At 36.1% G+C, this 16,209-nt stretch overlaps 1 protein-coding gene across 4 annotated transcripts in view; it reads left to right on the forward strand.

Annotated features, from left to right (window-relative positions):
• The window catches only part of ZC3H13 (zinc finger CCCH-type containing 13), a 46,456-nt gene that overhangs the window by 2,071 nt on the left and 28,176 nt on the right, over nucleotides 1-16,209 (forward strand). For 2 of the 4 annotated variants that reach the window (XM_032099776.1, XM_032099779.1), the window contains exons 2-4: nucleotides 3,909-4,034; nucleotides 4,476-4,585; nucleotides 10,092-10,203. In XM_032099776.1, the coding sequence (XP_031955667.1) occupies nucleotides 3,918-4,034; nucleotides 4,476-4,585; nucleotides 10,092-10,203 (339 nt within the window). In that variant the 5' untranslated portion in view covers nucleotides 3,909-3,917. Of the gene's footprint in view, nucleotides 1-3,118; nucleotides 4,035-4,475; nucleotides 4,586-10,091; nucleotides 10,204-16,209 lie in introns of those variants that run through there. The other 2 variants (XM_032099777.1, XM_032099778.1) reach the window with 2 other exon arrangements.

A 16,209-nucleotide genomic window follows, 5' to 3' on the forward strand; every position in this document is an offset into this window, starting at 1 on the left:
TTCATTGGTTAGTGCCCACTAGGTGCACTTACTTCTCTCAAGTTTGTCCACATTCTAGATGATTCATGTAAATAACACTCTGTGGTATGTTCTCCTTCAGATGGTAGTGTAATTAATGCCATTAACAGATTGTCTCTCACCCTGGGAAAGTTACTCCAGTTAAAGAATAGCATAGATGCATCTGTGAACGAGTTGTGCTAGTGTTACAATATTTCTAATTTATTGTAAAGGTTGTCATGGGTCTTACGCATGGAAAAGTGATAATTTACAGTTAAAATTTTAGGTATAGAATTTATTTTAGGAGGATAAAGTTAATTTTACTTGGTTTCAGAAATTTCATTCTGTTTCAGAAGTAGCAGAAAGTTCAGTGCCCCCAGGTAGAGTCAGCAATGTGATGTCATGTACCTGAAATAGAAAAGTGCTTCTACTTAGAAATTTTTTTTTTTTTTTTTTTTTTTTAATCCTGGTAGTAATTATTTGAAATGTATTGAATGATCTTGGCTCAGTCCACACTGGGACTCACTGCTGTCTAATCCCACATTAGTGTTTGATAAGGAGATGGCAATTCAGAGGCACAGACATCTGATGGAAAGTCACTGCACTGGCCATCAGAGTGGGATTGATAGCAGGACTGTGATCTTCAGTGGTAAAACAGTGGAAGGTGAAAATGTGTGGGAAGGGGAATCTTTATGGGATGTTCTATTTAAATTATTCTTGGTTGTCCATTAATGTGCAGTCTGAGAAATTTGGGAATTAAACACGTAATTTTTTCACCTCACAGTACTCGTTTATGAGCAAGGAACCTTCTCAGAAACACAAAACCTGTCATTATGCATCTGAGATTTTCAATACTGTTTTAGTAGTTTCTTTATTTTTCCAACTCACTTGGTCCTCGAAAAATGGAAATGGAACTGACTGCATTTTCAAATACAGTCTCTCAAATGCAATGTTTGACAAAGTGAAATTCCTCAGTTTACCTCAGAATAATGTGTCTGGACTCTAATCCCGCAGCCTTTGGTAACATCTACATTCACTTAGCAGTGGAATGTCTTGCAGTTCTCGTTGCATGAGTGAGGCCCTCATGTGATAATATGTGCATACAGAAAGTAATATGCTGTGCACTCACAGCATGCTGGGTTTGTTTCCTTAGAGTAATCGATCATGAAATATCTCTTCTGGTAATAAAGGATCTGTTGTTAATTGCAAACTGGTAGGTATGGGCCAGACTGTGAGGATAGAATTGACAGATTGCTACCTGAAATAGTGCAGGTTTTTGTTTCTTGGTTGAAGTATTGTTTTGGTTTTGTTTTGTTGGGGTTTTTTTTTTTTTTTTTTAAATAGGGGGTTTTACAAGGTTAGAAGATTCAGAGTTATTCTTAAGAATTCTTCTTAATTTCCTTATGCCAAAATACAGGGAAAAAGGCAGTTGGAATTAAATTATCTGTTCAGTTATGATGATGTTTCCCCCTTCATCCTCTCTATGTTTATAACTATGCTTAAGCGTAGTCATCATCGTAACTTCCTATACAAGTTAATTACAAAAAGGTACTATACACTGGGTAAAAATTACCATTTAAAATGAATGTTTTGCCTCTGTTTCTTAGAAAATAAAAGTACACTGGAATTGAGGCAAAATTAATGTAATTTTTCTGTATGGTGCTACGATGTCAGTGTGTACTGTACTTGCATATTAGATAGACTCATCTGTCCTTCATGTGTTGAACCCTCTCCCTATGCCATTGCCAGTGTCATTTATCTAACCCTTTTTATTTCAGATATGGCTCTTCTAACTGTAAATATTTAATCCAGATTAGTCATTTGTTATATGATTGTCTTACTAAAACCAGTTTTGCATGTGTCAGTTGATTTTTATATCCTCTATTAAAAGGGTGTGGCTGCGTGAAACTGTAGAAATTTAGTAGTATTTTTCTGAAATTCTGTGAGAATCCTGAAATGGAAGTATGCTCAGTTAGGTGAGATACAGTATATTTTTGCTTTCTAACTTTAATGGTTTATCCTGTCAGACTTTTTAACTATTGCTGCACATTGAGCTGTCCACAATGACTCCTAATTATTTTTCTCAGAAGACTGGACTAATTTGATCTCATCAAATATTTAGACAAAATCATTTCTCCTTGTGTGCATTGCATTATATTTCTTTGCATTTCATCTGCTGTTGTATTACTCAATTCTCTAACTCAGATCTTTCTGGAAATCGCTGTTCTCCACAGTTTTTACTAACCCAAATAATTTTATACTACTGGAAATTCTACTGTTTAACTGTCTGCTTCCACTAATTGACGTTAACCATTGTTTTTAATGTTTGGTGTACACCATATGGTTAACTTCTACCCTCCCTGAACATCTTGGTTAACGTCTTGATTATCTGAACCGTATTTATGAGATAAAATTCTTCAGATAATCAGAGGCTTGGAGAAGAAGTCAGTAGAGCAGAGCTCTACTGAGAAATCTCAAATACACAGTGTAAGCTTTCTTTCTTCCATTGTTTATAAAGGAGCTAAAGTGCTTCACAAGAGCTTCAGCACAGCATTTTGTTTGTAGAAAATGAACAGGTCTCAGACTCCTAGGGAAGTCTTGTCATGGAAATAACTGTAGGGTTCAGATAATGAAGTGTCCACGTTTATACATTATAATATTTTGTTTCTGTGAAATCTAACCTTACAATCTGGATACTGTGGGAGCATATTGCTGATCAGATGGTGAAAATGTGTATTAATCCTCTCTGGTGGATGTTTAAATGTGTATTCTTCTGGCTTTATGGATGAACTTTGTCATTTGTAACCTGTTTGTGTATGAGATAATAATTTAAGTGTGTGTGTGTGTGTGTGTTCTAAATGCGGTGACACGTGCTTAGGAGCAGAAGAGACAGCAATAGAGGAGTAGGAAATTAGTTTCTGGCTAATCATGATCTACTGATTAATGAGGGTGATGGCACATTGCAGCACAACAAAGAGGTGTTTTTTGAGCTGTATATAAATTATTGAGCACCTGGCAGATGTTCCCAAATTGATCTTATTTCTGTGTAGATCAAGTAGCATGTAAAGAATGGACAGTAGTTTTTGAGGCCCATTTTGCCCTTTTTGTACAATCTGTCTCTAGTGCTAAATATGTATGTTCCTTTTTTTTATTTAAATATGTTTGGTTTTTTTCTGTAACTCCTTCCTTTCTCAGGTAAGATAAATTATGGCTTCTTGTTTATCAAAGTTATACTGTGCTTCCTTTAAAATATATTTCTCTTAATGAGATGGAGCTACTTCTTGAGCAGCTTTGTGTATCATTGTTATGGAGTTGGAGGTTTTTTTTCTTAAACTCATATGAGTCCAAATAGTTGTAGGAATAAGACTGGTAACAAACACAGACTGTGGGTGATAGCAAGATGGTTTTCAGTAGGTTGTCATACGCAACAAAGGGGAAAAAAACGAAGCTTTCATTTTTTGAAATTTGTTTCAAAAACGGGAGCCATTTTTAGTGGTTGGAACTGGTTTCTGAGAGGTTGGTGAAATAACATTAAAGGTTCTATTCACTTTAAGTCACTTGAGTTCATGCACCAAAAATACATGATGAAAGAAAGCATCTGTCCTGTGTGGTGTTTACTGCCTAAATGAATAACATGTCATATCATCTTTCCCAAGGGGAAGCTGAAGAATCCAAAGCAGGTCATGAAATAAAATGAAAAATTATCATTATTGGTGTTCAGCTGACTAGTTCAAGTCAGAAGAATTCTTTGTTATTAGATACATTTCACTCATTTATGACTTCTTTTTCTTTCTTCATCGCCTCTGCAGCAACTCTTGCAATGTATATCATACTATTTTATTCATGTGAGTTCAGTGTCAATAGCCCCAAACTGAAGGATTTTACAGTTTTGCTTTTTTTTTTGGTTGAAGTAGTACAAAATGTCAAAAATTAGAAGGAAGGTCACAGTGGAAAATACCAAGACCATATCCGATAGCACATCCCGAAGACCCAGTGTGTTTGAAAGGCTTGGACCCAGCACTGGAAGTACTGCAGAGGTGAGTTGTAAAAGCATTCTTCTTTTCCTCCCCACCCCAGCATCTTCTTTTCCAGGCTTTATGTGGTGGGAAAGAGTAGCTCACAAGCACCAAATGCTCAGATGTTACTGATTGTTAAGTAAGGGTGAAAAGAACTCCTTAACGCATGGATATTCAACATGCTAATACTAGAATTTTCAAATACCGTGTGTTTCGCCAGCTTCTGGATAGAGCAGTAGTACTGTACATATTAATAATATTTCCACCAACCTAAATTTTTCTCTGCCAGACCTGATGCTCATTGTTGATTTTTTTTTTTTTTTAATCAATTATATTACTGGTGGACAGAAATTACAGATAAATGGGACTTAATGTGGAGTCATTTGTTTGTTCTGCCACACTCACACCAATGGTATTTCCAGAAAGGAGTGTGAAATTCACCCAGTAATGTCTGTCTCTTAGACACAGTGCCGTAACTGGCTGAAGACTGGCAACTGCCTCTATGGGAACACATGTAGATTCGTACATGGCCCTTCACCACGAGGTAAAGGCTATAGCAGCAGTTATAGAAGGTAAATCAAGAACTCACTTTGAATTCTTCACATGCTGTAGGAAAATAGCTTTTGCAACTCTGTCTTTTGTTGTTGTTTTTTTTTTTTTTTTTAAGTGAAATGCTGTGGTGTGCCTAATTGTATGTTACATCAATAACCAATTGCCTTATGAAGCTGCTTAAAACAATTATTTTGGCAATGTGCAGGATTTTTGTGTGTATACAGCTTTAAAAAAAATGAATGGAGTCCACTGGATGCAGATTAACTACTTATATTACTTGAAGTGGGAAGTTCAAGTACCTTAATACTTTTTTGTTTTGGTGTAGTGTCACTGCAGCTTTCTGGTGTACTTTTCTGTCCTGTACTAAAATGCTGGTTTGCAATTACTTACAGCAGTGCTCACACTCACAGCCCTTCTGCCTTTGCTATGTTGTGTGATGAATGTCTATCCTTTCTCTCCTGTTGTGAGAAAACGCTTCTCTTCAAAACATAGCTTTGTGACTTTATCTACCGGATATAGAAAAATATCCTGTATTGTAGGGGGAGATCCAAAAAGTTACCTCATTTTTCAAAAGAGAGTATTTTTTATTATGTCTTTTCATATGTTACTAAAATTAAATTTTTTTTTTCAACTGTCCTTCGTGTGGCATAACACCTAACTTAACTGAAACCAAGTATGGCAGTGAGCTTGTAACAGTCCTGCAGTAAAAGACAGAAAGATGTTATGGTTTTAGCATAGCACCTCTTTCTGTGAAGGCTTCACAGTTTACAAACAGCTGTCCTTCATAATGCCAGTATTACCTTTAGATTATGGATGGGTGCACTGAAGCATGAAAGGGTAAAGCAACAACAGGAAGGTTGGCATGAGGTTAGGGTTCTGTGTCTGGTTCTTTTTCCTATTCCTGTGGCATGCTCTTGGAATGATCTTGACTTTGCTTGTTTGGTCTTCCATTGCTTCTAAGGTGGTAGCAGCTGGGATACAAAGTACATCACTGAGTTTAATGTTTCTTTTGGTGTCTGAAAGATTTTACTCTGTTCTGCACTCAGTGTTCCAGATGAATAAAAGTAAGTGATTTACTGGTAGAGATTAAATTTTGAAACTGTTATAATGTCACTTTCTCCTTGCTTCCAGTGTTTGGAACGCTCAGTGCGTAGTTCTGCTTGGTCATTTGAAGAAAAGTGACATTTCTTTTAATGATTAAAGCTGTGTTTCTGCTTCACTGCCACCACTGACATTTAAGAAAAAATGTTGATTTCCTTCTTCTTATTGCTAGCTTTTTTATTAGGACTATATGGAAAAGTCAAAGGACAAATCTTCCTCCTTATTTGCTTGGCACATTCAGCATTTAATAGAGGTGGTTTTGAAACTAAAAAGGGGAAGGAAGCCCACCACCCCCACACACCCCCCAAAACAGACAAATGACAGAACTGTGCCTGTCTTCAAAAATTTCCACTAATAGCTTTTGGCCAGGCGTAGAAAAAGCTGGTACGTAATATGTACATAATGAAATGTTGGCATTTTCATGCCATTTAACGTTACAGAGATTTTCACAAATGTTATCCAGGCACTTCAAATGCAATTTTATTGGCTTCATGCAAGCCAAACTAATGCTGCTTCTGCATCAGTTCAGTTAAAGCAATACTCTTGTTCAGGTATCTGGGATAGCAAAATGGCAGCGTGTCTGCATGTGTTAGATGCAAACCTGCCATGGAAGTCTTGTCTGCTTTGCAAGTTGGGTAGGACAAAGCATGTCTTGCTGCCCTTCTGTCTTCATACATTCTGCTTCCAGTTCCCTACCTGTCTGCAGTAAATCCCATTGTTAATGGTTTTATCTGACCATAATGTCTCCCATAGTTAAAAACATCACCAGACAGTAGGAAAAGACTCTAAAGTGCAAAAAAGATTGTTCCATTTTATCATCAATGCTGCTTCTCACAGCATGAATTTTAATCTTGCTATAAAAATAAAACCTTGCATGTTTTTTACATAAAGCTTACCTGATGATAGTATTAAGAGTTCAGTATTAGACCTGCCAGTCTTCAAGACACCAGAAGTAAGGAGAAGCTCCTTACTAACTAAGAGCTGTGTGTAAACATGCTATCCCATGAGCAATTTTGCTCTCTTTCTGCACTTGTAGATTGTTGGTTAGTTGCTTGGCAGTTTCCTGGCTGGCTCCTTCATGCTCTGGTCAGGATCTGTGCCATTGTAGGATATTTTTCTTAGTCTTACTGATTCTCTTTATTTGGGATCATCACACTGCATTTAAAAACCAAACCAAGCCAGCAGTCATATTAGGAAATAATGTATGGATTTTGAAAGTTTCAAATACTGTAGTATGGAAAACTGGAAAACGGGACAATGTTTCTTGAGCAATTACGATATGTACATGATACACCGATAATGATCATCTGCCTCAATGCACACGTATGCTCTCACACAGCTACACAGAGATATCCTCAGGTAGGTGTGTTGCAAGGTGTGCCTGTTGCTGGATACTTGTTCCTGATACTGTAAGAAGTACAGGAGCAAATGGAGGCACTGTTATGAATGTACATTTCCTCAATGCTGTTGAACATGGGGAATGGAACTGTTGCAGGAAGTAATGCTGTTTAAAATCACTTAACTTCACTGCTTAGAATTTGAAATGAAGAAATTCTGCATTTTAGGCCTTATTTAAAAGATGGGCCCAGCTCAAAATATTAAAAAGGAATTGCATAATGCCTTTTGTTTGAGAGGTGCTGGCAGTTGCAGTCTAGCCACATCATCTTAAATTGCAGAGGTAAATTGTCTTGATCTGTTGAAGTTCAGCAGTGAGCATTACCTGGAATAACCAAAGATCCCTTTTGGAGTGGGCTGCGTGAAAGTTATGTAGAAAAGAATCTATGGTACACATAAAAAAAAAAAAAATCAGCTAATAGACCAGCTTGTTTTTCTGTGCATTTAGCCAAAGCATCTGAAAACAGTCACACCTTCTTGAGTAATTATTTCTTAAAATTCTACTAATTTTCAGTCCTATTTTATTGGAGTTATTGGAGGATTATGATGTCTTTGGGGGAAGAGAGATAGGGTGATTACCATGGCTTTGCTTTGGTGTTCTCCTAAAGCTGAAAAAAACTGACTCAGTATCAGCAAAAACAAACAAAAAACTGACCGACCAACCCCAGCCCTGAATGTGTACCTTTTTAATTTCTGTGTAGTTTTTCGTAATTTTTGTAATGTTTAAGTAGATTTGAATAATGTTTTAGCAAAATACCTTTTTTCAGCATGGGAGGGAAGAAGAAATTTATTCATTGAGGGTGCAATGGTTTGGATAGTTCTTTTTTTTTTTTTTTACTCCAGCCTATAATTTAAAAAAAAAAAAAGTATTAAAATATCAGATGTCAGTCTATAAGGTAAATGAGCTGCATTCAGTGCAAGTTCTCTTGCTTTTACTTTCAGCTAATGGAATTTTTTCCTGAAAGTGTTCCTCTTGAGGAACAGTATTACAAGTACATTATTGATAATCTTTCTGCCTCAACTTAATTTTCAGTTTCACTAATCCAAATCCTTTGTATTGTAGCTTAAATATTATTAAAAGTTAAGGTGTTGAATTGCACTTTAATGCTGAAAGACAGTTTATTTGTTGAGGTAGCCGATGGTTGGAATGCTTCAGAGTGCTTTGGTAATGGAAAGAATTACGTTTTTAATATGGGGGGAGGGGAAAAATACTTTGAATCATAACCTTTACGTAAACCCAGACACTTTCAAGATCATATAGTCTTGCATGCAAAGAAGGTAACTTGTTTATATTTGTATGCTGGATATTATTTGATCCTTAGTGATAAAAAAAGATCTCTACTCTTCTGTACATTTCCTCTGATCTAGATTGACCTGTACTTACAATTTCATGGACAATTAAATGCATTTAAAAATGAAGGCAGTCACTGGTCTTTTTCTCTGTAGGTCCTCATACATTTAACCTTATGGTGCAGTTTAAAGAATTAAATGTAGGAAACAGTGCAGAGGAGGAAATGGAAAAAATTACTTTTTCAAATATGTGCAGATTGAAAATGAAATGGTATTAATTTAAATTTTTGTATGCGTTGACTCTGAAAGACAGTTTACCCTTTATGTATTATGTGACAGGAAGAGTGGGAGAAATTACTTTTTCAATGGAAACTGATTCAGTCTGAAAAAAAAGAAATGCAAATTTCATTACTCATGTATTACATATAACTTTCCTAATCAAATAAGACAGCATTAATATCTCTTTATGATTCTTTAGTGTAAATTGATAGGCACAGATGTAGTACTTCTATACAACCATTTCACAAAAGACTCTATAATTACAGCTAACAGCCATCACAGAAGTACTAAACTCAGTATCAAGCCAAATGTATATGAAGAGAAAATTTGTTTTCTTGAACTGAAAGATCGTCTGAAACAGCTTCTGCATTCCCTTAGCTTGGGAATTTGTTTGAATCATAGAATCATGGAATGGTTTGGGTTGGAAGGGACCTTAAGGATCATCCAGTTCCAGCCCCCCCTGCCATGGGCAGGACACCTTCCATTAGACCGACCAGGTTGCTCAGGGCCCCGACCAATCTGGCCTTGAGCACTGCCAGGGATGGGGCATCCACAGCCTTTCCGGACAACCTGTGCCAGTGCCTCTCCAGTGCAATGGTTGTTCTCTTTTAACCCATAAGGGGTAAATGAACTCATGAATCCATACTAAGAGGTGACAAAATTATAGTAGTGTAGGATGTTCCTCTTCCCATTCCACATCACAGTAATATCTTTTACAGAAAATGTATCATAAAGGTGCATGACTAGTAGAGTTCATCCAGTACTTTGTAATTAAATAATGAAATAATTACATTGCTGCGAGATGGAAAATGGGAGAGGCCTCCAAGAGTTAAATTCTGGTTCATGGTCTTGCAATAGTGTTTTCCTGTGTGGCAGCCTCACCTAGACTATGGGAGGATGGTGCTTAGGTTCTGTTATCTCCACTTGCAGACTTCGTCTGCATTCAGAATTGTGCTTCTCTGTGACTGTCATGGCTAGTCTATAGTAGTTTGATTCTGCATTAATTGTGGTTTTAAATATATATATATGTAATATATATAGAGAGACACATAATATCTATAAAAATTGTTGCAGCTCAGATTATGGAGAAGGCTGAATCTTGAAATACTTGGTAGGAGCAGTTGTGAAACACATTTGCATGATGGTCAGAAAAAGGTTATTTATTCTGGATAGGATCACCTGACGCTGATCTAGAGTAGTAACTGAGTCATGCCACATATATATATATACAAGTAATTTTTTTCTTAGAGTCAAGTCTTCCTTGACTTTGTGAAAGAGTTGGGGTTTTTAGAATGCTTAAGCCCTTTAGAATGGAATGTTTTCTTACTCATCCACTTTGCCTCTGGGTGGGAGGTTTAGATCTTTCTGGATATACTAATAAAATATTAATTAAAAGACAGATCATATTCCTTTAAAAATAGTCCCATAGAACTGGTTATATTATGTTTCTGTATTATACAGGTCGCCAGAAAGACCCACTGGAGATCTTCGGGAAAGAATGAAGAACAAACGTCAAGATGTTGAGGCAGAGCCACAGAAACGAAGTACAGAGGAATCATCCTCTCCTGTTAGGGTAAGAGTGGAGTTTGCAGAACTCCAGAATCCCTCAGTAGCAATTGGGCAGTGTGTCCTACAAACCTTATTGTTGTGACTTGTAATATTGAAAATGTTTTAAGGACCTGGTCATTTTGTACATAGCAGATCACATTTTTTGTTATGAAGTGTCTTAACAATTGTACTGTTTTGCAATTTTATAGTGCTTTCTGGTCTTTTGGTTCCCAAAGATTTTATAAATCCCACAGATTTAAAATGTGTTATAAATACTGATAAACAGATATTTAATCACAGTGCAGACTCATTGATTATTACCAAGAAAGTGTATTAACCATTGTTTCAGTCGTCCACCATTTTTTCACCAACACTTATTCATATCCATTGTATACATGCATCTCGACTTAAGTTGTTCATCCCAAATTTGCTTTTGATGAAACCATGCAGTTACTATTGTGCTGGTTCCTTTTGCCTTCCTCCTCACATACTCATCAGGCACCTCAACTGCTCACTTAATAGATTTTGCAAAAAATTCATTATTGTTTTCATTTTGTAAACATCTTTCTGCAACCCTGTGGCCCTCAAATATAAAAATTTAATTATTTTTTGTGTTATCCATTCCTGATGTTGCAAACAAATAGGGATAGAGTTTGTAGTGTGACCCTGTACTTGTGTAGCAATAGCATCACTGTGTTCCTGCATCATGTTTAAGACCATCTTCATATGAATAATTTTTAAAAAATTTTATTTGTAAAAAATCAGTTTTGCTTCTGCAGGTATTAACAATATTCTATCATTTCCTCTTGGTCTGTTCCTACTTGCTGTGTAAAATGAATTTTTTATGTCAGCTGTAAATAAATCAGCAGCAGCTGCTATCATTAAATTTAACAGAATGGCTTACCTTCCAATCATGTTTTCAGTTGCTGTTAATTTGTGTAAACTCTCAATCTTTTTAATGAAATGTGTTTCTTTTATTTTCTATTAGTTTGAATAAACTGTTCAGTTATTGAGTACATGGTTGGTGGGAAATTTTTATTTTTTTCCAACCGTCATTAAAATTTGCTGTAACTTCTGTCCTGGTGCAACTCTGATTTTGATGTAATTCTTACTTTTGGTTAGTTAACCTTCTTGCTTTTTATAGTGTTCTAATAATGTGGTAATAAAATACTCTTAAACAACTAAAACCCAAGTGAAAGCAAACTGGAAGCAAGAATCTAAAGGAATTGGAGAATTAGTGGGTCTGTTAAAGTATCAAAGCATTATTTATAGATTAAGCACACGGCAGAGGAAAAAATGCTCTGCTTCAACCTCATAAAATGGAAGGTTGAGGAAACAGCTGCACTTTGTTTTAGTTCCATGGAGGCAACTCTCAAAATACAGGATATCAAAGAAAATATTCTGGAACAAATAGAAGGACAGTCGTCAAGAGTTGCTTTGCAGAGAACCAGGATATCTAAAAGGACAGAAGACTCGAGTGACTGAACTGCTAAGAAAAATCTTGCTCCATTGGTAGAGCTACTGTTATGGTGGAGATCTAATACGTGATGTTTCCATATTAAAGCTTTTGGGGTAGCAGCGGAGCTGGATAAGAAGACTTTGAAATGATGAAAGGTAGCTTGTTCCATAAGAAGTTTAATGATTTTGGTTAAAAAGAAAAAAAAGAGACTGATCAGAACGGTTCTTGCTGACAAAATCTGTACTTCACCAAGGCTACTAGACTGAAACTTCGATGAAGAGTAGTGGTTAAGAGAGAACTGCCTGACACAGGTCAAACCTGTTTAAAACAAGGCTTTTGAGGCATATGTATAGATAGTTAAAGAATAGCAGGTGTAATATTTTAGGTTTAGAAACTAGCTAAGGGGAAAATTTTAGATTAATTTGAAATTGAATTACACAGAGTGCTATGGTAATTCTTTTAAAGAACTATAACTTTAAAGGATGTAGAGAAAGTATTGGACATCCCAAATGTCAAACTTTGCAGAAGATTTGAAAACAGGACTTGAGATTACTGAAGTCTGAGGAATGCCACGGGGGTTGGAAAAGCTAGTTTTTGGCAGTACAATGGCAGATGAAACTTGGTGCAAGGTAACGCACAATGAAGAAAGCATTTAAAACAAAAAATGGATGAATTTTTTAAAAGTAACTGAAACCATGCAGTAGAAAAATAAGTTATTGTGGACAGCTCAATGAAACCATGTGTTCAAAGTGAAGTCACAGTTGTAGAAGCAAACACGCAGGTATATGAAAATGGAATAGAAAACGATAATACACTGTAGAAATTCGCGGTCCAATTTTATTTGAAGTGCTGTTTGGTTGTCGTCACCTGTATGAAAGAAAATACAGTCAAAGGTCTTCTTGAAGTGGGCAAAGAGGTGAGAAATAAACTGGAGAGACAAAAGGACATGGAACGAATGCATATAACGTATGTTTGAGGGAATGTGAGTTAGATGCGTCATATTCATACTTTATCCCAGTAGAAGGAGTGGCAAATTTGGAAATGACAAGGGGAAGTGCTATGTAAGTTATATATGATGATCCTACCTGATTCCTAGAAGATAGAGACACAAAGTTGAAGAGGTTCCACAAGTAGCTAAGACAGTATAACTAGTACAAAATCTTTTCAGAAGAGATTTTTTTATTCTTTGGAGACGTAAGATAACTAGTGCGATCTGTATGTATTTAGGAAGAAACTTCCTATATGGGCAGTTTATAGACTATATGCCTTTTTATTTCTTCATGCTTTGTACTATTATTTGCAGAGACAATATGCTGTGTTATGTGGACACCTACATTGAACTCAGTTTTTCTGTGTTTCTTGGATTTGTGTTTGGAATTACTTCAGCACTGTACGTTAGTGTATTAATTATTATACAAATAATTAGATAAGGTTCCTGCTGTTACTGTATTTAGTTGGAAATTTATATATTGAATTTTTCTCTGTGTTATGAGAAGACAGTTAAACTGGTGTGTATGAAGTCTTACCTAAAGTGTTAACCTCGAAGGTGTGTGTGATTTGGGAGAAGCAGTGGGAGGAACTTAATGTACATTTAGGAAGGTTTTCGTAAGGAATGTGTATCGCTTGTTTTATATCTGTGTTTTTTGTCACTGTAGCTTTTAACTATTTCCACTGGAAGTGGGACTCAGCATTGTCTTCCATCTCTTGAAATGGCAACAATACCTCCTAATGCCAGGGGAACTTCAGATTCATTTTCTTACATGTTTCTGTAGTGTGGTAGTAGTTTACACTGTAAAGGAATTATACCTAGAGCAAAGTAGTACTGTGCTTGCCCAAAAGGTTCTAGCTATAATATGTGTAGGTTACTGTAGGTTTAAAGGAATCTGTGCTTTGGAATGAGTTTATTTTGCTGCTGCATGTACTGTGCAACCTGATAAAGTTGAAACTGAGATTTCTGCAATGCAAGAATTGTAGGTTGTATGAGTCTTCGCTTCTTTCCATCGGTGTTGGCAAAATAACACTTCTTGGCTAGAAGCATGTTTTACAGATTAGATGAGTCCTTTTGTGCTTGGCCAGGATTTTCTGGCAGTAGTGGGAAATTTATTCAAGTAGACATCAAGTCTTATGCTGTAGAGTGCGATCACATGGGACATGGACCTTCAACTTAATTAGATATTAAATTAAATCTCACAGAAGTCAGCCATAACGTCATCTGTTTTTTCCCTTCCTTATGTGGCATCTCTCCTGAATATCACCATGAAACTGTAAACATCTATCCAACACCTGTTATGTTTAGTTGTGAGCGTGTACCTGAAAACAGCGTAGACAAATCTACTAAACTGTTGTTTCCTCTTAGGATAAGCTACAATACTTTTTTTTAGTAAATAAATACATAATGAGAGTCTGTTGGTTCTCGTCTAGTAAATGGCATTTTTTTCAGAGACTGCAGAGAAATAGTTAACAAATGTGACTGAAGTGGATATGCAGCATCTTGAAGTACAAGTGAAAGACATACTTTTGGCCTTTAGGAGCTTAACTTACTTTATTCTTGACTTGTTGAGGGAGAGACAAAAACCATGTAAAGAAGGTCTATAGGGATGTGAAGGAAGTATTTCATCCCCATAGTATGAAGGAATCAAATGTGTTATAACTGTAACAAGTAAAATAAAAGGAATATGTTGAGGATTTTTCAGTGAGAAAAATTAAGTATGTGTTTTAAACCATCATAACTTAAATTCTTGATTTGCATGTCCCAGGAAAAATATACTCAGTTTCTAAACTGATACTTGATTTTCAAGATGCAATGTTGTCAGAATATTTCTTCTTGACAACTAAACAACATTTAATGTAAAATACTATGCTTCCCCTATGTTCAGTATTTCAGTTTGATAGCTGTTTTTGTTCTCAGTTCTTCTGTAGAAATATGGTTGTGCCACTACTGAATCTTTCCACTGAAAGGAGAAAATACAGGCTCTTTCAAGATCCTTGTATTGGCTTGTAAGTTTGAAGAGGTAGGCATGAAACATACAGGTTGTGTAGTATTTTTAACAAGGGTTATTAAATTGGACTTGAAGCATGGACTTGCTGCACGTTCTTTGATGACAAGTTATTTGACGAATTGGCTTTGGGAAGTTTTTTTAAATCGGTATAGAAAGGTTGTCCTAATGTTCATGTTCCAGTTTGCTAGTAAGAGGTAGTGTTGAATTAATAGAAACTAGTACTCATATTTAAGAAATTATGGGTTTGTTAGTTTATATTGTAGGAATCAGTTGAAGTATATAGCAGAAGTACAAGTTTAGTAGAACAGGTGTGGCCTTCATGGAGGAGGGTAGGCTAGAAAAGTAAGAATAGTCTTAAGAAAAGAAAAGAATGGTTGCAGGGAAGGCTTGTTATACTTACAGATTTTTAGATCTCATCAGAGTCGTTTTCTTTTAAAGTAATTTGCTTTGGGGCGTAGTACATTTCTGGCCCTTAGACTGAAATGCCTTTAGTACATGTTGAGACGATGGCTTAGTGGATGTAGACTGGTCTGCAGCTGATGTCAGCAACCAACATGACTCAGTAAGTTATGACCTTCTGCATCATTTTAGAGATCTACATCATTAAACTAGAGATAAGTTTTTAACATTGTCGGTGAATAAAAAGGAATAGTTGAATTTTACTAGTTTTTGAGTGACTATCTGCAATTTTATGTTGTTTCCTTAATGTGTTTCTAAGGTGATGTTAAGTTTTTAAATTAAGTCAAGATGTAAGTCCCAATACGGAATAGCTAGTGAAATTCTCAGGCATCTCCTTTTCTTGGTGTAACTATCTCCCACATATCAACATGAAAGAATCCCCCAATAAAACAAAAGAAGGCACTATGAGAGGTGAGAACAACAGGGCTGTTCTGGTTTCCTATTTAATAAATTAACCTGAGATACTTCTAAGCTTGAATTTTCTTCTTTTGCTACAGTAGTGAAGAAACTTTGTCCTGTATTCCACTTGAGCCCAGGCAGATCATTTAGAGGCTGTTGCTTCAGCAGATGCAGAGGTGCAACTATATAGCTTTATACGGGAATTTAGCAGGGGGACAAGAGCGGCAGAGCATCAGTTGACTTGAAATTATCTTTTTTCGTGTAAGGATAGGCTCTGTCTTTCTTAGGTGTTCACAGGACCGTCTGCCACACAGAAAATAGGTGCCAATGCAGTAGTTAGACTTGTCTTGGAGACAGTGAAAGTCAAACGCAAAACTATCAATGGAACTTGATTCCATTGTGTTGCTTTAGAATTTTTCCCCCTTCTGCCAAGGGTCTCTGGGTTTTTTTTATTTTATTATCTCCTCCCCCTCCACATTCTTTATGTTCTGAAGAGTTAAATGGTTCCACTTCTGAGGCTCATCTGCCTTGCGTATAAATATTCTTATTTACAGCTGAGAATTCTTGCTCAAGCTGTTAAAATGGTACTCTTAAAAGTGTTCACGAAACTTCTGGTCTTTAGAACTTTATCTGTTCTTTCAGTGCCTATTTTAAATTTTATTCTCTGATGTGTGCTTGACTCTTGCCCTGCCTTTAAGCCTTCTTATTTTATGAA

The sequence above is a fragment of the Corvus moneduloides genome, chromosome 2 (genome assembly GCF_009650955.1).
Source record: "Corvus moneduloides isolate bCorMon1 chromosome 2, bCorMon1.pri, whole genome shotgun sequence".
Taxonomy (NCBI): Eukaryota; Metazoa; Chordata; class Aves; order Passeriformes; family Corvidae; genus Corvus; species Corvus moneduloides.